General features: G+C 56.3%; 3 protein-coding genes across 5 annotated transcripts; 2 read left to right on the top strand and 1 right to left on the bottom strand.

Annotated features, from left to right (window-relative positions):
- Window positions 1-3,461: 3,461 nt before the first annotated feature.
- TYROBP (transmembrane immune signaling adaptor TYROBP) lies at window positions 3,462-6,190 on the top strand. 2 transcript variants are annotated; one of them, XM_046681315.1, is made up of 5 exons: window positions 3,462-3,610; window positions 3,991-4,017; window positions 4,173-4,313; window positions 4,488-4,531; window positions 5,959-6,190. In XM_046681315.1, the coding sequence occupies exons 1-5, from the start codon at window positions 3,523-3,525 to the stop codon at window positions 6,022-6,024; spliced, it is 366 nt and encodes a 121-aa protein (XP_046537271.1). In that variant the 5' UTR covers window positions 3,462-3,522; the 3' UTR covers window positions 6,025-6,190. The 2 variants fall into 2 exon arrangements, with proteins under 2 accessions (XP_046537271.1, XP_046537270.1); XM_046681314.1 differs by having other exon boundaries at window positions 3,466-3,610; window positions 4,485-4,531.
- A 142-nt stretch (window positions 6,191-6,332) lies between these two features.
- On the bottom strand, window positions 6,333-11,173 carry HCST (hematopoietic cell signal transducer). Of its 2 annotated transcripts, XM_046681342.1 has the most exons (5): window positions 10,799-11,173; window positions 7,698-7,793; window positions 7,271-7,294; window positions 6,712-6,843; window positions 6,333-6,488 (listed from the first exon to the last, which is right to left on the bottom strand). In XM_046681342.1, the coding sequence occupies exons 2-5, from the start codon at window positions 7,738-7,740 to the stop codon at window positions 6,448-6,450; spliced, it is 240 nt and encodes a 79-aa protein (XP_046537298.1). In that variant the 5' UTR covers window positions 7,741-7,793; window positions 10,799-11,173; the 3' UTR covers window positions 6,333-6,447. The 2 variants fall into 2 exon arrangements, with proteins under 2 accessions (XP_046537298.1, XP_046537299.1); XM_046681343.1 differs by lacking the exon at window positions 10,799-11,173 and having other exon boundaries at window positions 6,333-6,485; window positions 7,698-8,286.
- NFKBID (NFKB inhibitor delta) lies at window positions 8,983-17,110 on the top strand. The gene is made up of 13 exons (XM_046682193.1): window positions 8,983-9,037; window positions 9,566-9,775; window positions 11,102-11,202; window positions 11,370-11,430; window positions 11,804-12,021; window positions 12,280-12,470; window positions 12,563-12,668; window positions 12,786-12,932; window positions 13,049-13,100; window positions 13,184-13,332; window positions 14,749-14,865; window positions 15,172-15,336; window positions 15,910-17,110. Exons 1-13 carry the CDS (start codon window positions 8,983-8,985, stop codon window positions 15,961-15,963), a joined length of 1,626 nt encoding a protein of 541 aa, XP_046538149.1. The 3' UTR covers window positions 15,964-17,110.
- Window positions 17,111-17,792: the final 682 nt, after the last annotated feature.

A 17,792-nucleotide genomic window follows, 5' to 3' on the forward strand; every position in this document is an offset into this window, starting at 1 on the left:
GAAATTCTTGTGACTGTCTTTGGAGAATTCCTACCATGAGTGGCTTAAATCAGGTAGAAGTTTCTGTCTCCTGTAACAGTCCAGGGCTGGGGCGGCTCCTCCAGGACGATCGGCTCTGAGGCTCCTTCTTTCTTGTTCCTCCTTTGTCCTTATGATGTGGCCCTCAGCCACTAGTTCCAAGAGGACCCCTCCTGCGTTCCCGTTCCAGCAAACAAGAAAATCAAAGAGGAGTCACGTGCAGCCTTCCACAAGGCTCTGACAGATAAACTGCCCGTCCACTTCCCAAACCGCCCATCAGCCAGGACGCGGCCATATGGCCACTCTAAATGCAAACGAGGCCAGGAAACACAGTTTTCACTTTAGTGGCCAGAAGCCCTGCTAAAAATCCTGTCGAAGGAGCAGGAGGATATTGGAGGACACTAGCGTTCTTACCTGTCAAGTGACTAATTCAAGAAGAAAGAGAGCATGTCTGCAGAGATGAGGAGCCATGCTAAATCCACCCTGTTACCACTAGTGGCCTTTAGTCCGATAGCCAAGGAACACCGATTGAGCATCTCCTATGTGTGCTGGGATTACAGCAGTGAGCAAGACGGAAAGGTCCCTGTTCTCATGGAGTTTCCATTCTAGATGAAGGGGCAGACAGTAGAAATGGGGACACAAATCAGAGAGTTTCAGGTGTGACAAATACAGGAAGAAAATGCTGCAGGTGGTGGGAGATGACTTAAGCAGTGGTGGTCAGTGGAGGCCTCTGTGAGGGTGTGACATTTGAGCTGAGACCTGGAGAATGAGAAGGGACCAGTTATACAAAGACTTTGGGAAAAACATCCCGGGCAGAGGGAACAGCAGGTACGAAGGCCCAGAGGTGAGAAGGAGCCTGACTTATTCCAGCAACAGCAAGGGGGAGGGGAAAGAACAGAGGGGTGGGCAGGTCTTAATGGGAAGAAATGTTTTGGTTCTCTCGGGTAATTGCTTACTTCTGTGGAATTGCTGAATCGCTGGGTAGGTAAGTGTTTAACTTTATAAGAAGCTACCAAAACTCTTTTCTGAAGTGGTTGTTCTCTTTTACGTTTCCACTAGCAGTGTATGAGATTTCCAGCTGGCCCACCTGATGGGGTCAGTCTGTTGAACTGAGTCATCCTGGTGGGTGCGTAGCGATATTTCATTGGGGTTTTCATTTGTATTTCCCTAATGACTAATGATGTTGAACGCTTCTTCACGTGCTGATTGGCCATTCATATATCTTCTTTTATGATGCGTCTGTTCAAACCTTTAGGCCGTTAAAAAAAAATAGGTTCTCTGTTTCAAAAAGTTTCCACTGGCTGCCACGGGGAGGATGGACTGTAGGGGGCGAAAGTGGAAGCAGGGGGAGTGAGGAGGGGCTGCTGCTTCCCTAGAGGTGAGCTTGTTGCACGTAATTTCAACAGAGTGCCTGCTTTTTGGGAAAGTCAGCTTTGGCCTTCCCTGACTCTGGGACTGCCTCCAGGAGCGACTGAGACACTTTACAGAGAGAGAATTGTGGGGGAGGTGGGCCACCCTGCTTCCTGGAGTCTGGCAGTGGGGTGGGAGTGGGGGGGCGGGGCCCAGCCCTCCGTCTCAGCCTTCTTTCACCCACTGTGGGGGGACCCCATCTGCCCGTGGAACGGAGACCCTGGAGAAGGGACCAGCCCAGACGGGCATTCTGTGGTCTGCACCCTACAGTCGTACCAGGTGCGAAAATATTGAACTATTTCACTTCTGGGTGGTAAAGAAGTTCTACCCCACATCCCACAGATCTCTGCCATCACCCCAGTCCGTTCCCTTGGGTCACTTTGGACTTCCCCACATCTCTGCAACTGAAAGGGGGCCCCAGGACTCGGGCCCAGTCCCAGGGCCACATCAGTTCTGATGGGCTGGTGCCTGGGTGTGCTGGCTATGACTGAATGGTGGGGACGGCCCAGGCCTGGCTGCAGCTGGGAGGAGACTGAGAGGCCAAGGGAGGATTTTTATCAAGGTGACCCCAGAACTGGAGACCTGAAGTTCTAACAGTGACGCTAATGAGGACACTGAATTAACAGTCCTTGAGCGTACACACTGTGCCAGGCAGGCATTATTCTGATCGACCTCACAAAATCCTTGCAATAACTTGGACCATTGCAGCAGCTTGGCCCCTGCTCCTGTCCCCACTCCCACAGTCTGTCCCCACGCCCAGCCACAGGGTGCTGGGGAACACCTGAGTCGGACCAAGGCCCTCCTGGCTCAGAGCCTCCTCTGGTCTCTGCCGGCCCCTGGCTCACCTGGCTCCAGCCGCCTGGACAGGCCTGGTGGCCTCGAGGGCCTGCGGGGTCTGCTCGCTCCACGCTCACTCCACGCCTGGTCAGGGGCGGGGCGGGGGGGGAGGGGTGTTGGTTCTTTAGCGACTGGACTCAGGACTCCGCCAGGCCTGGGTAGTGGCAGCTGGTAGCAGCCAGTGCTGCCTGGACTGGGCCCTGACCCTCCTCTGGACTCCAAAACCCCTCCCCCCACAAGGGGCCATGCAGCGTCTGTCCCATGATCAGCATCCAGTTTCCCCTTTTCTCTCCTGAGCCCCGGCCCAGGGAACGGTGGGGTGTGACGCCTGGACGGGGGAGGGGGGCTTCCTGCTTCTGGCCCTAACCTCAGGTTCCTCCTTCCCCAGCCCCGGCTCCTGTCTCCTCCTGGGTGGCCTCCCTCAGTTCGTGCTTCCAGCCACTTCCTCATTTGCTGGGGCAGCCCAGCCCAGCCCAGGAGTCACCACACTGCCGCCCTCCTGCTTCACTCCAAAGCCCCAATCCTATGTCTGTGTCACTGTCTGCTCCTCTCCCTCTTTCTCTGCCTCGCCGTCCTTTTCTCCTTCCCTATTTTTCATCTCGGTTCTTTTTTCTTTCTCTCAAAGGGTCAAATATCTGTCTTTGGCTCCTGGGGTCCATTTCACCTTTATTTGCCGTGTGACCTTGGGCGAGCGTCTTTACCTTTCTGTAATATGGGGATGATAAGATTGTCTACCTGAGAAGGGTGTTGTGGCGCTCTGATTAATCAAGGTTCTGATTATCAAGTAATTATAGCCGGCACTTATAAAAAGCTGACAAGTGTCAGACCCTGTTCTAGAAACACTAATTCATTTGATCCCCACAACACCCTATGAAGTATGAAGTAGGTACTATTTTACTCCTCGTTTTACAGATGAGGAAACTGAGGCCCAGAAAGGTTAAGTGACTTGCTCAAGGTTGTCCAGCCAGGAAGAGGCAGAACTGGCTTCAATCATGGTCAGCCACTGACCCTCCTGGTACAGTGATGTCTGACCCCTAATTGGGGTGGAGGTCTAGTTGACACATGGACACCTTGCCCTTCGGGTCCAGCCTTGGGCTGCAGCAGGAGCGCTGGGATGTCTGGGCTTCATTCTTTCAGGCGTTATTTTTCTCTGTCCCTCCTCCCGTCCCGTCCCCTCCTTCCTCCTGCCACCACCCACCTCAGACTTCCTCCTTCACTTGGTTCGACGCTACGCCACATCCCACCAGCCCTTGGACTATGGTGTCCAGCAGCGTCGCCGGCATCATGGGGGACCTGGGGCCCTCCCAGAGGGTCCTGCTCCTGCCTCTCCTTCTCATTGTGGGTGGTGAGTTGGGGGCTTCTGTATCTGCCTCCTGAGCCCCTGGGCCCAGCGCCGGGCAGGGCAGAGAGCAGGGTGGAAAGAGAGAACCAAACGGCAGGGTTGGGATGGGAGGAGATCCCCAGCCCCTCAAACCCTACGGGTCTCTCTCAGAGTCTGAGCCCCCAAGATCTGGCCTCTGGTAGAAGCCGGGAGAGGGGACTCTAAGGGTGTTGGGACAGGATGGTCGGTGTAGAAGTAGAAGTTGATGATGACAGCCCACAGGCCCCACCAGATGTTGCTCTCCACCCCGCCTCTTGGCTGTCGGAACCTACCCTCTCCAGCCTCTATGCCTACCCGCTAGTCACTGCCCTGTGCCTCAGTTTACCTTCTTTTTCTCTCCTCAGGTCTCAGCCCTGTCCAGGCCCAGAGTGGTAGGCCTAGACCCTCAATCCCGCTCCCTACCTCCCAAAGACCTCCCCATCTCTGCCCCTTCCCCACTCTCTCCAGACCTCCCCCTGCTGACACCTCCTCCCAGTTCCCAACTCCCACTGGAACGCCCCTGACCCCGTACCACATACCTTCCCAGAATGCAACTGCTCTGTGGTGAGCCCCGGTGTGCTGGCAGCCATCGTGCTGGGGGACCTGGTGCTGACCCTCCTCATCGCCCTGGCCGTGTACTCCCTGGGCCGCCTGGTCCCTCAGGGGAAAGGGAAAGGGGCTGTGGAGGGTGAGTGGGGCTGGCGGGGGATGGCCCGGGACTTGCCTGGTGGGGAGGGGAGGCTCCCAATTCACCATCATCCAAAGGGATGGTGATGGAGGGGCTTATTTCGCATCAACAAAATGGTCCCCATTCACCACCTTGTCTGTGTCTGCACCCTGCACCACTCGCCACCCCCAGCAGTGACACGGAAACAGCGCATCACGGAGACAGAGTCGCCTTACCAGGTGAGGAAACCACTCTTTCGCTCCTGCCCTGTGAGTGTCTGTCCTAAACACTCCTCAGTCTTCCCCGAACCGAGACCCTGAAGCCACTTTCTCAGCAGCACTGTAAACCCTTGAAGACAAACAGGGCGTCTGCCCAAACCTGCTTTCAATGAGCAATCAGGACCTTATGCTCAGCTTAGTGGGAGGAGAAGAAATAGGAGGGATGGCTTTGCCTTTGTGAAGGCAAATGCAGGCCTCAGCCAGAAGGCAGGCTCCAGATTGTTCTGGAAAAGCCCGGGCTGGGACAGGCTGGTTTCCAGGAGAAGCTCTCAGAAGGGATATAAGGATATAATTCAGCCCTAGTTTGGTAACTAAAGAGTTCCCGAATTGTCTTGGGAGGGATCATGCATCCCTTTGAGAAGCTGACGAAAGCTAGAGACTCCTCAGGAAAATCCACACCAAAAATGCAAAATCGTGCATATAATCTAGGGGCGGTGCAAGCATCCTTGACACCCTTCTTAAGAACCACGATCCAGCCAGACGCTTCTCTCCACCTCCTGCCTCTCTGTCAGCACCATTCTGACCCTTCCGGGGGTCATGGGCTCCTCTGATAATCTAATGGAAGCCAAACAGCCCCTCCCCGTGAAGACGCACATCCAGACGGGGCATTTGCCGTTGATTTCAGGGATTCTGTCTGAGGGCTGCCTCTTGGGGCCACAGACTGTCCCCCATCCCCACCCCCCGTTGTGAGTCCTGCCCTGTGAAGTCTGTTTGAATTCTCTGCGCCCAGTTTTGCTTTGCCTCACTTGTGGGTAAACGGTCTCTTCATAAAGTGTGACAGTCTTGAGTTTGGCTCTGTGACGTCCAGGAGACAGAAGGGGCTTTCACTTACTGGGGGCACTGAAATTTTAGGGCCAAGCCTTACTCCAAGGTATTCATGCCTTTGGCAGGATTTGTCGAGCATCTGTACGGGCTGATGCTGGGGACACAGCAGCAGAATTTACAACCTATCTAGGGAGACGGACTGGAAGCATATTAACAAATAAGATCATTTTGGGGAGGTGTCATGAAAGACATAAAACGGGTTGATGTGACCGGGAGTGGGGTGTGAGGGAAGACACCACAGATGGGGAAATCAGGAAATGCGTCTCTGAGGAAATGACACAAGTTGAGACATGAAGAGGGGGAAGGAACCATCTGTAGGAAGATCTAGGGGGCCAGTGTTCCAGGCAGAGAGAACAGCATGTGCAAAGGCCCTGAGGCTGGGGCATAACGATAAGGTAGAGGAGAAGGGGAACACTGAATGGACTTGAGTAAAACCCAGATCTCTTCCATGGCTGCAAGCTTGAAGAAGCTGCGAGGGGAGTTCTGGGAGAGGGCTGGATTCTTTTTGAGTTTATTTGGTGGATCCCTTCCACTGATGCTCCCTACCCTGTTTTTCCCTTTAGGAGCTCCAAGGTCAGAGGTCAGATGTCTACAGTGACCTCAACACACAGAGGCCATATTACAAATGAGCCCAGACCACGGCAGTCAACAACCTGATGCCTGGATCCAGTCACTCCTGATGCCTACTTAGCACCCTATTCCTACTCCCACCAAGATACAGATTCACGGAGTGCCCTCCTTGAGATGCCAGACCTTTCCCCACCACTGCCCCCAAATAAACAAGGCACCCCTAAACCCTGTTGAGTTATTCCAGATCCTTGGGCTGAGGGGAGGGGGATATGTGGGGTTCTGGGGGAGAGTCATGGACCCAGAAATAGCTAAATGGGATGGAGGCTTCGGGGACCCTGGGGTTCTTTGAATAAGAATTCGAAGTAGATGTATTCCAATTGCTTTATTCCAAAGCAACCCAATGCTGGGAGTGGGTTTCCTGTGCCATCACACACAATCCGGGATGAGAGGGTCAGAAGTCAAAGGTCGCAGTTACAGGGGGCTCAGCCTCTGGCAGGCATGTTAATGTAGATTTTGCCATCTTCTAGGGGTGGGGGAGAGAAAGCATGAGGCCTGACCACTCCTGCCCACCCACATCTCCTCCTCCCTGGGGGCCCACCTCTTCAGGGGTTTCCTCAGGGGTTCCCCTAAGCACCGCCCCCAGGGTTTCCCCAGTACCGCCTCCAGGACTTCCCCGGGGACCCCTCCCTGGGGACCTCCTCCCTAGGGACACCCCCCTCCCGTCCTCGCCCTGCCCCTGCCCTCACCTTGGGTGGGCCTGCTCCGGGGACGCATACACACAAATACGACCGCCACGATTAGCAGCGACACCACCGCATCGGCGGCCACGAGGCCTGCCAGGAGCGGCAGGGAGAGGGGTCCACACCCAGAACAGGGACCTGAGGGTGGGAGCCAAGACAAGAAGGCAGCTGAGGGGCTCCAGACCCTCAGAGCTGTGCTTTGGGCATATGGGGCAAAGGAAGATGCTGAAGGGGTGTCACAGACTCCCTGGGGTTGCACTTGGGGGTGAAAGGGGGAGAAACTGAGGGGTTCCAGGACTCGAGGGCTGTGCTTTGGGCATAGTAGGAACTGCCAAAGAGAGGCTGGGGGCTGGCCAAGTCCCTGGGGCTTCACTTTGGTGATGAGGGCAGTGAGATGGGGACCTAGGGTGGGCTTCAGATCCTCTGGGAGCTCTGATTTGGAATGCGAGCTGAGATGGTGACCTGGAGAGTCACTGGGAGAGTTCCAGGGCCCTCGAGACACACTTTAGGGATGCCAGCAGTCCCTGAAGTGGCATGGCAGAGGGAAGGAGCGTCAATTTCTCACCTGCGGTTATCTGAGCTGCAGCCACTGTGGGAAGAGAAGGAAGGTGGATCAGCGGGGAGAGGTGGTTCCCAAAATAGGGTGCAGGGAGAGGGGACGTCCTGAAAAGTAACCCCTACTCCAGAGAGATCAAATGAGCAAGAGGGGTCAGATGGGAAGGGGAGCTCCCAGAGACACAGAGAGAGACAGAAAATCAGAGGGAGAGGCAGAGACCCAGCAGTGAGAAGGGAGATGAACAGGCAGCCACTCCAGACTCAGTTTCCCTCCCCAGAGAACCAGGTCCAAAGCTGCATAGATCTCTGGGAAGGGAGGGGAAGGGAAAGGGTACTGGGAGAAGGACACGCCCTGAGTACTCCTCCCTTCAGATGCCACCCAAGCCACCCCTTTCACAAATACTTGGCTTGCCACCCCCCATAACCTCTGGCTTCACCTGGGAGCAAAAGCAGGAACAGGACGTTGTCTGGAGAAGCCATGGTGGGCTGAGGGCTGGAAGGGGTCTGGCAAAGGGCTTTGGTCCAGAGAAGTCCTGAGGAACAGTGGGGGAGTAGACTGGCAGCAATAGCGGATGTCACCCTGCTGGTGACAAAGCCACCTGCTTCCTGTGTTGTGTGTGTGGGAGAGTGAGAGGTGGCGGGTCCCTGTGACTGCCTTCAGGGACCAACTGGGGGGAGGGTCAGAGAAACCAGGGAGGCTGCTACCATTGTCCAGGTGGGAGGTGACAGGTGGACCAGGGTGTGGGCACTAGGGAGATTCTGGAAGGTTTTGGAAGTAGAGCTTGCTGATGGAGTGGATGTGGGTATGTATGAGAGAGAAGGACCCAGGATGACCAAAGCTTCTGGCCTGAGCAACTGAAAAGATGGAGCATCCTTTGACAGGATGCAGAAGGAGGGAAGCGAGTGCAGGGGGAAAATGCCTGAGGTCTGGGCATACTGAATTGGAAATGTCTGATAGAGCTCTGTAGGGGAGGAAGATAAATCCTCCACCCTCTCTGGGTCCTTCTGGCTGGCCTAAGAATTAAATTGACATGAGATCAAGTAACAGGAGAAAATCAAAGCTTTATAACATGTATACATGGGAGAAACTCAGGAAAACTGGGTAACTCCGCAGAATGGCCAAAGCTATCACCTTAAATATCATCTTCAGCTAAAGACACAGGAGGATGTTGGGGGTAGTGGTTTGGGGTTTCAAAGGGGACGAAGGCAGTTCACACGGAGATGCAAAGGCAAATGTTTGGTAGATGAGAACAGGCTTAGCAAGGACCCTCATAGTCTATGAGACCCAGAGTTATCTATGGTGATGGCCTGTCTGAGAGGCCATCTTAAATTGTTTAAGATAATTTAAGAATTATCTTAAATTCTTTTAGGCACTTAGGGGGAAGGTCAAAGTTTCTTTTAGTCTTTTGTTCTTAAAAATAATCAAAGCAAAGAGACACATTTTGGGGTGGCCAATTCTGATCCCCGGCATCTCCTTGTGGAGAAGTTGAACAACCACAGCTGCCTCTGAGTTCAGGGGATAAGTCCGGCCTGGAGATGTAAATTTGGGGGTTGATGGCTATGGATGGTATTTAAAGCTATGAGACTGGATGAGATCACCAAGGAAGTGCGTATAGAGGAGCAACGTCCCCCCCCCCCCCCCCCCGCCCCCACAATGGGTGGAGAGGAGGAAACAGCCAGGGAAAGCAAGGAGCAGCAAGCGAGGGAGGAGAACCCGGAAACATGGAGTCTTGGAACCCGGGGAGAAATACGATTGACACGGTCAGCGCTGTGGATGGTCCCAACATGGGAACTGAGAAGGAGCCTCCCACCGGAATGTCGCTGGGCTTGAGGGCTGGGAAGTCCTGCCCGCTTCGTTCATAGCTCCACCACAGCGCTCAGCAAAGTGCCCCCACCCCCCACCCCGCCCCCCGGCCCCGCGGTAATACATAATTGTAAATGATGAATGAATGAGAACCGAACTCTGGAATAAAAGGTGATGGGAGGAAGACGGAGCAATTTGAGTCCACCTAGATCACTCTTACCAACAGACCTTTCCTCCCTCCAGACCAGGGAGTCCAGACCCCCAGCCCCCTCCTCCTTTGCGACCCAGTAATAAGCCCCCCAGGCCCCAGCCCAGGGCCCCGCAGTCAAGGCCTCCTGCACCCCCTGGACACAGACCCGTAAGTCGAGGCCCCAGGGCCCTCCTCCTTCAGGAGTCCGCTACCCCAGACCCCTTCCCCCTCAAACCAAAGGTGGGGTCCCCAGCTCCCTCTTTCTCGAGAGACTCAGGCCCTCAAAATCAGCCCCGCCCCTTGAGAGCCAGGGTTTACTGGAGCGCGACGCGGGGACTCCCCGGCCCGTGGGCGGGGCCCTGCCCAGGACGGGGCGGTGCCAGAAGCTCTTTTAAAAACTCGCGGGGGACCGGACCCAAGATCGGGGACCCGGCGGCGGCTCCGCGGGGACACAGCGAGGCTGGCGCAGCGCCGAGGCCGGGGCCCTGGGGGCCCCCAGTCCGCGCCCCGGAATCCCCGAGGTAATGGGGGCAGGGAGGCTCGGCACGCTCGGCGGTGGGAGAGTGAGCGGCCGGTGTGTGGGGCTAGGAGGGGGACTCCGGAGGCTCTAGGGACGCAGCTGGAGCATCACGTCCTGGGTCCTAGGAGTGAGGGTACCCGGTGTTTGGAGGGGGCAGGGGGCCCGGACCCCTGGGTCTTGATGGAGGCGCGGCTGGGATCCGGGCTCCTGGGTCCCGAGGGTGAAAGGGCTGGGAGCCCGGACCCCTGGGTCCCGTGGAAGGAGGGCTGGCGGCCCGGATCCTTCCCCTGGGGAGAGGGCCTGGCCTGAGTCGTCGGGGGCGTGGTTGTTTCAAACCAGCCCGGGTCTCCGTGGGGAGGGTCGGGCGCCTGACCGCGGGGGGTCCACGCCGGCCGTGACCTGCCCTCGCCCCGGGATTTCCCGAGTCGCCCGGCGTCCGGGGTCCCCGGGCTGAGCAGGAATTCCCCACGTGCGGGGATTCCGCGAGCGCCACGCTCGGCCGCGCGCCCCGCCCCGGGACCGGACACCTGGGCCGGCACCCAGAGTTAGGGGAGATGGAAGATTCCCTTGCGTGAGCGCCGTGACGTCAGTGCGTCGCGTCTGTTTCCGTGTCTGCCCTCCCCCGCTTAACCCTTCCTCCGCCGGAACCGGCTCGGAGGGTGTGGGCTGAGAGCCTGGGCTTCCTAGGTCCAGGCGTCTGGAAACTGGGACTCCCAGGTCCTAGGGAGGAGGAAGCCCGGACTCCTGGGTCCTGGGGAAGGGCTGCTGGGCTCCCAGATTCCTGCGGGAGGGGCCTGCACTGCGGGGTCTGAAGGGGCGCGGGGTCTGAACCCCTGGATCCCTGTTGAGCTAGGGGGCTATTGACTCGTGCTTCCCCGGGGACAGGGGCCGGGGACTCGGACACCCGGTTTCCCGAGGAAGGAGTATCAGGTCCGCTTCTAGGGCCGAGGGATGTTGGGAACCTGGGTTGCGTCTCCAGGGAGTGATGCCCGGTGACCCCCCTCTCCCCTCCCTGCCCACCGACCTCAGGCCTGGGAGATCTGGAAGGTGGGATTTTTCACGGAAGTTGGGGGTGCTGCAGAAGGGCGCTCTCCTCCCCCTTCCTTAGTTTCCACGACGCTGGTGGAAACTTGGGTCAGAGGGGAAAGTGCGGAGCAAAAGGAAGGAAACGGCGGAGGCGGGCGCCACACCCGAAAGTTTAGCTTGGCTTTGGAGTTCTCAGGCGGCATCAGTGTGCCAGTTTTTCCGCGCGGGAGGGAGCCAGAATCCACTCCCCCGCGCCCCTGGGTGACTTAAGGACTCCTGATTACTTCCCTTCCCCGCGCAGTGAGCCGGAGTGAGCGCAGCCACTGTCCGTCGCAGACCGTGAAGAAGCTCCTGGAGGAACAGAGGCGCCGCCAGCAGCAGCCTGACGCTGGTGGGGTACCGGTGAGGCCCATGAAACCCTGCCCTGCCGTGCAGGGACTCGCTGGCTTGCCGCCCTCGGAGCTGATGAGAGATGTCGTCCTGACTTAGATGCCCTGTAGGTGGGGAGTGGATGCTGAGGAGCCTGCCAAATAAATTCCCCCTTGTTCTTTTTGCTTCTGCCTCTACAGGGACAGTTCCCGCCTCCCCTGGCGCAGCCCCTGACGCCATCTGTGAATGAGGCTGAGGCTGGTAAGTCTGGAAACTCACCTGCTTCCCTCAGGGCTCAAACATCCCAACTCAAAACTTTTAGAAACTTCGGAGTCAGACCCTCTTTCTTGCTGGGACCCAGTAGGTTTGATGCTCCAGATTCTCTTCAGCCCCCCAGTCTATACACCTGTCCTTCGGCGTCCCGGGGCCCAGGCTCCCAGCCTTTTGGAGCTCTAGGAGTCTAAGCCCTCAACCCCTCGGGGTCCCGGAAGTCCAGGTCCCAGCCCTTTGGGGTCCCAGAAGTACTAGCTTTCAGTACCTTGGGAGACTCCAGGCCCTCATGCCCATCCTGCAGCCTTGACCATGACTTCCCTCACTCTGGTAATGAGGGCCCCGCCACTCCTCTCACACACAGGCCATACTCACTTCCCAGCACACCAGGAGACTGTGGGTTCTGGACTTGGCAGCCTGGCACCTCCCACGGGCTTTCCAGACTGGGACCCCAACACGCATGCTGCCTACACGGACAGCCCCTACTCTTACCCTGCTGCTGCTGCTGAAAATTTCCTGACTTCCGACTTCTACCCACCCTCGGACCCTGGGCGGCCGTGTCCATTCCCCCTGGGGATGGAGGTGAGATGCAGAGTGGGAACGGGATGCTGAAGGGCCCCTAGAATTCCCAGTTGCCCTCATGCAGTGTTCTGAGATGTCTGGGGCTGGGTTAAGATCCCATTCCTCAGATTGGCAAAACTGAGGCCCGAAGGTCCAAGGTCGCTTGGTACAGATGGGACTCCCAGCCACTCTGCCGGCGCTCTGTATGTGTACGTGTGTGTCGTGGATTGGGAAGAGGGAATTAGCTGACTGGCTCTCCCTACCACCCGCCCCCTTCAGGAACCCCTGGATACCCGGCTCTATGCAGAACCGTCCCTGCCACAGGCGGGATCCTGGAGGGGTTCCGGACTCCCCTCAGGACCCCCACAGTTGCCCCCTGTGGTCACCGGACCATCGCTGGATGCAGCCCGTGCTCACATGCTGGCTTTGGGGCCCCAACAGCTGCTGGCCCAAGATGAGGAGGGGGACACGTGAGTATAGGGAATATGAGTATGGGGAATGGCGTCGGCAGGCTCCCAGCTTGCTGGGCAGCTGTGCTCACTGCCGCCCCACCTGTGCTCAGGCTCCTGCACCTGTTTGCGGCTCGGGGGCTGCGCTGGGCAGCATATGCTGCAGCCGAGATTCTTCAAGTGTACAGACACCTGGACATTCGCGAGCATAAGGGCAAGGTGAGGGCTGGGGGCCTAGACTCCTGGACTGATGGCAGAGGGGCTGGGGGCCTGGATGCCTGGTTTTCAGAAGGGAGGGGCCTGGGGGTCCAGACTGACCTTTCCTGTCCCCTGCAGACCCCTCTCCTGGTGGCTGCCGCCGCCAACCAGCCCCTGATTGTGGAGGATCTACTGAACCTGGGAGCAGAGCCCAATGCCGCTGACCACCAGGGGCGTTCTGTCTTGCACGTGGCTGCTACATATGGGCTCCCAGGAGTCCTCTCGGTATGGCCAGCTGGCAGCTGGGGTGAATGGGGTGGACTGGTTGCCCGGATCCTGGCTTCCAGTCTGGGAGGCCTGGGGAGACCCTAATCCAGCCCTCTGCCTTCTCCTCCTCCCAGGCTGTGATTAACTCAGGGGTTCGCGTTGACCTAGAAGCCAGAGACTTCGAGGGTGAGTTGGGTGCTGAGCAGGGCTGGTGTCGCAGGCGGGGTGGGCACTCCAGATGCAGAGCCCTCACTGTCTCCATTCTGCAGGCCTCACACCGCTCCACACAGCCATCCTGGCCCTCAACGTTGCTATGCACCCACCCGACCTGTGTCCCCGGGTGCTGAGTACCCAGGCCCGAGACAGGCTGGCCTGTGTCCAGATGTTGCTGCACATGGGTGCTGATCACACCAGCCAGGTGAGCTGGGCTGCGGGCAGCCGGCCCCTCGGAGGGCGTGTGGCATGGGGGCACCTGGCTGTCCAGGGGCTCCGAACAGACCATGACCATTGCCTCTTCCCAGCTGTGTGACCTTGAGCACGTTACTTCACTTCTCTGTGCCCCAGTTGTCAAGTGGGAATAACGTTACGGGTCCTAGCTTATAATTATCAAGCGCTGCTTATTTATCAAGCCCTGAGTTTCATGGATTAGCTAATTGAATCCTCAAAGCCAGCCTTTGACACGTGTGCTCTTATTACTGTCTCTGTTTTACTAAGGAAACTGAGGCACTAGGAGTCAAAAATCTTATGGCTCGTGAATGTCAGAGAGAGCACTGGAACCCAGGTGGTCTGACCCCAGAATCCAGCTCTTAACAATCCTGTTATTCTCTCTCCCCTGACAGTACCTCCTTCACAGGCTGGCTGAGAAAAGTAAACATCCACTTATTGTTTTGGGTTTTTTTCCCGAAGAATTTGGAACACAGATAAAGTACAGAAAATAATAAAATGAACTCCCTGTACCCGACATCAGTAGCCAGTCCTGCCCCGTCCACTCATCCACTTTCCTATATTACTTTTAAGCACACCCAAGCATATAATTTTATCCATAAATATTTGTGTCTTTAAAAGATAAGAACTCTTTTTAACCTCAATACCATTATTCCATGTTAAAAAAAAATGAACAATCTCATGATATCAGATGTCCTGGCTGTGTTCAAATTTCCACTGGGCTCTGAAGTGACGTACATTTATTTTTTTCATTTAAAATAACTAGCATCCAAATAAAGCCCAAATACGCAATATGTCTTTTTAAGTTGCTCTTAATTTAGAGCTTCCCCTGCCGTCTCCTGGTTTTCTCTTCATAATTTATTTGGTGAGCCAACTAGGTAAAAACACATAAAAGTTTTACTGTTCATTATCGTTACAAACTCTTTAAAGACACATAATAAAGTTTCATTGTGGAAAATATCTTTATTTGCTCCAAAATATGAAGAGAACAGCTCAATATGGAAGTGGATATACACTTAGTCAGTCCACTGCTCAGCTCGCATCCTTGTAGATAGAGTACAGTCTATGTGGGATGTTGGTGCATTTTACTGTGCTTAATAGAATGTGGGGTGGCCAGGGCAGCTGCTAGCCCAGAGACGTCCTTTGGTGGATTAGAAAAGGAACTTTTTTCTCAAAGACACCTGGGCTGGAAACTTGTCATGATAAATGTATAGTTCTATGATGCACATGACATTAATGTACTCTTGTATAGTGCACAACACATACAACTGTATAAGGCACCCCTGGATGCTTGCAAAGGAGAGACAGGGCTTCTAAAGGCTCTTGGGTTCTGTGGGAGGGGGCCTGGGTGTGAGAACTGGCCTGACCTCTGCTGTTCCTCTCCCTCCAGGAGATCAAGAGCAACAAGACAGTTCTGCACTTGGCCGTGCAGGCCGCCAACCCTACCCTGGTTCAGCTGTTGCTGGAGCTGCCACGGGGAGACCTGCGGGCTTTTGTCAACATGAAGGTGGGGGCCTAGTCTGGAATGTGCAGCTTATGTGAGATATGGCAGAGAAGGGCAGTGGGATGTGGGGAGTCCTGTGGGCTGTGGCCGTGGAGGGGATAATGTGTGGGACATGTGTAGCATGTGGACGTGGATTGGGGGATGTGTAAGACATGGACAGAGGGGTGGGTGGAACGTGGTTGTGGAGGGCGGTCTGGGAGGTGAAAGGGGACATGTGGGACAGGGATGTGGCAGAATGTGAAGTGTGCTGCTGAGGTCCCAGACCAGCTGAGTCTGAATCCGTATCAGCCCTCCCCTCACTGTCCCCAGGCCCATGGGAACACAGCGCTCCACATGGCGGCCGCCCTGCCCCCTGGGCCGCCCCAGGAAGCCATCGTGCGGCGCCTGCTGGCAGCTGGGGCAGATCCAACCCTGCGCAACCTGGAGAACGAGCAGCCTGTCCACCTGCTGCGGCCCGGGCCGGGCCCCGAGGGGGTAAGCACCGAGCCCACCCTGACTGCAGAGTGGCCTCTGACCTACGGGGTGAGCCCCCGACCCCACCCATTCCTGACCCTTATTCAACCCTGACTTCAAAATGTGACCTCTGACCCCAGTGTTTGCTCCCTTACCTTGTAATGGCGTGTCCTTACCTCTACTTCCACTCTGACCTCAAAGCGTATCCGCTGCTTCTAACCCTGAATCCTGACCTCAAGGTGTGACCTTTGATCCCCAAGTATGACCTCCAACCTTCTGCCCCTGACCCTGAGTCCTGACCTCACAATGGGACTTCTGACCCCCAAATGTGACCTCTGACCCTTTCCTTCTACTCTTTGACTCCCAGTCCCCAATACTAACCCCAGGTGGGAACCCCCAACAAACACCTTTCCCTTCATCCTCAATGAGTGAACCCTGACCTTCACCCCCAACTCCAAATCTTGACTTTGAACGTGACCTTCAAACCCAGCCGACCCCACTCTCCCTCTCTAAGCCCCAACTTCTCTGGGTGTGCCTCCCCCACCTCTCCTGGCAACCTCCCAAACTTCTCCGCCTGCCCTGTCTCGTCCACAGCTCCGGCAGCTACTGAAGAGGAGCCGTGTGGCACCCCCAGGCCTGTCCTCTTAGGACTCAAACCCAGAACCTGGACTGATTTTCCAGTCCCCACCGTCCTGTGGGACAGCCAGCGTATGCGAATGTTGCAAATCCGTGATAATGTATGTGGAATGTCCTGCCATTGGGGTCTTACATTAAAACCCCAAAATGGCTGCTGGGGGGTAAACAGGCCCCAATATTTGGGGTGTTGTAATACCCCTCCCCCACCTGCAAGGAGCCCTCTTGATGATTTCTGTGAAATCGAGGCCCCTTGATTGTTTCTGTGAAACACCCTGGACCCCTAACCCTTTCCCCACCGGGATCTTTTAGGGTCCCCTCCTCTAACTTAGCTCGTCATACCTGGAGCCCCAGAGGTAATTCCCCTCCGTGGTACTTGGGACATCTCAAAATAGCTCCCAGCAGCATCCAAGTAGACCCCCCAGTCTCCCCAGGACCCACCCCCTGCAGGTCCTTAACTCTGAGACGTAGGAAGGACTGTCCTAGCTGAGAGTCCCAGGTTCTCCTGCTTTCTAATTCAGGGCCCGCCCTGTCCCAGACCTCAGCATTCCAGTGAACCCCTCCCCTGTCTGAAACGCCCTATTAAACTCAGTTTGGACTAGAACTGTCATCTGGTCTCTGGGGGCATTGGTGCAGGGGAGTGGCTAGTGCCTGGCTGAGGAGTCAGGTTCAGATGAATGTGCCTGGGTGGGGCGCGTAGCAGACACTGTGGGTGCCACCCTGTCGACACCTGGTGGTCTGACGGCTGAGGCCAGCGAGGGAATCTTTGTTTGTGGCTCTGCCCTGGGTATGAGTGTGCAAGCCTTGAATGCCAGGGAGTTCCTGCCCCTTCCCCCTCCCGCAGCCCCCTACCGGGGACTGACAAGATGGTGTATAAACACCCTGGGTCCCTCACCTCTCCGTGGGAGAACTCGCAAGTGCGTGGTCTGCACTGGCTCTCCAAGTTCCCCTGCAGAATTAAGCTCCACTTCCCCACAGTGGTTCTCGCTTGATAACATACCCTTTCTTGTCTGCTTTCCCTTTTCTGTGTCACTTCCTACCCACCTGACCAAAGTTCTCCACCCCTTCCAATAGTCTTGTCCTCACATCCTTGCCTCAGCATCTGCTTCTGGAGAAACTGAAAGGCAGACAGAAGACCTCCACAATGCCCCCTTCTCATACCTGCCCCACAGCCTCTGCTCTGGCCTCCATCCCAATCTTGCCACCTCAGACAGCCCTTGACCCACTGTAGCCCCCCACTGCTCAGAGCCTCATGGACAACAAACCAAGCACACTTCAGGGTATGTGCTGGTGCCTCTGCCTCAAAATGTAAGGCTTAAAACAGTCACCACTTATTTGTTCATGATTCTGCGATCTGGACTGGGCTCAGCTGGGCAGTTCTGCTATCTTCTTCGGTCGCTCATGTGTCTGCAGTCAGCTGGAGGCCCGATCAGGCAGGACGGCTGCACTCACGTGTCTGATAGCTCAGCCGAGACGGCCGGAACTGCTGGAAGTGGGCTGAGCATCTCTCTCCATGTGGGCTCTGCAGGAGGGTGGGTGCATCCCTTCACAGCTGGCTCCCGGAGGGAGTGTTCCAAGAGAACAAGGCCCCCGCTTGCATCATGCTTGCTGACCTCCTGTTGGTCAAAATCAGTCACGTGGCCAAGCCCAGACTTGGTGGGGAAGGGAGCACTACCCAAGGGCATGAATTTTGGGAGGTGGAGTTGTTAGGGGCCACTAGTGGAAGTCTCCTGCATCAGCTGCCCTGTGCCGGCATGCGTGAGCTCTTCTGTGTACTCACATAGAGGCAGCTGGCCCGTGAAGAATTCATGGAAATACACTGTAAATGTCACCTCTTCTAAGAG

The sequence above is a fragment of the Equus quagga genome, chromosome 13 (genome assembly GCF_021613505.1).
Source record: "Equus quagga isolate Etosha38 chromosome 13, UCLA_HA_Equagga_1.0, whole genome shotgun sequence".
NCBI lineage: Eukaryota > Metazoa > Chordata > Mammalia > Perissodactyla > Equidae > Equus > Equus quagga.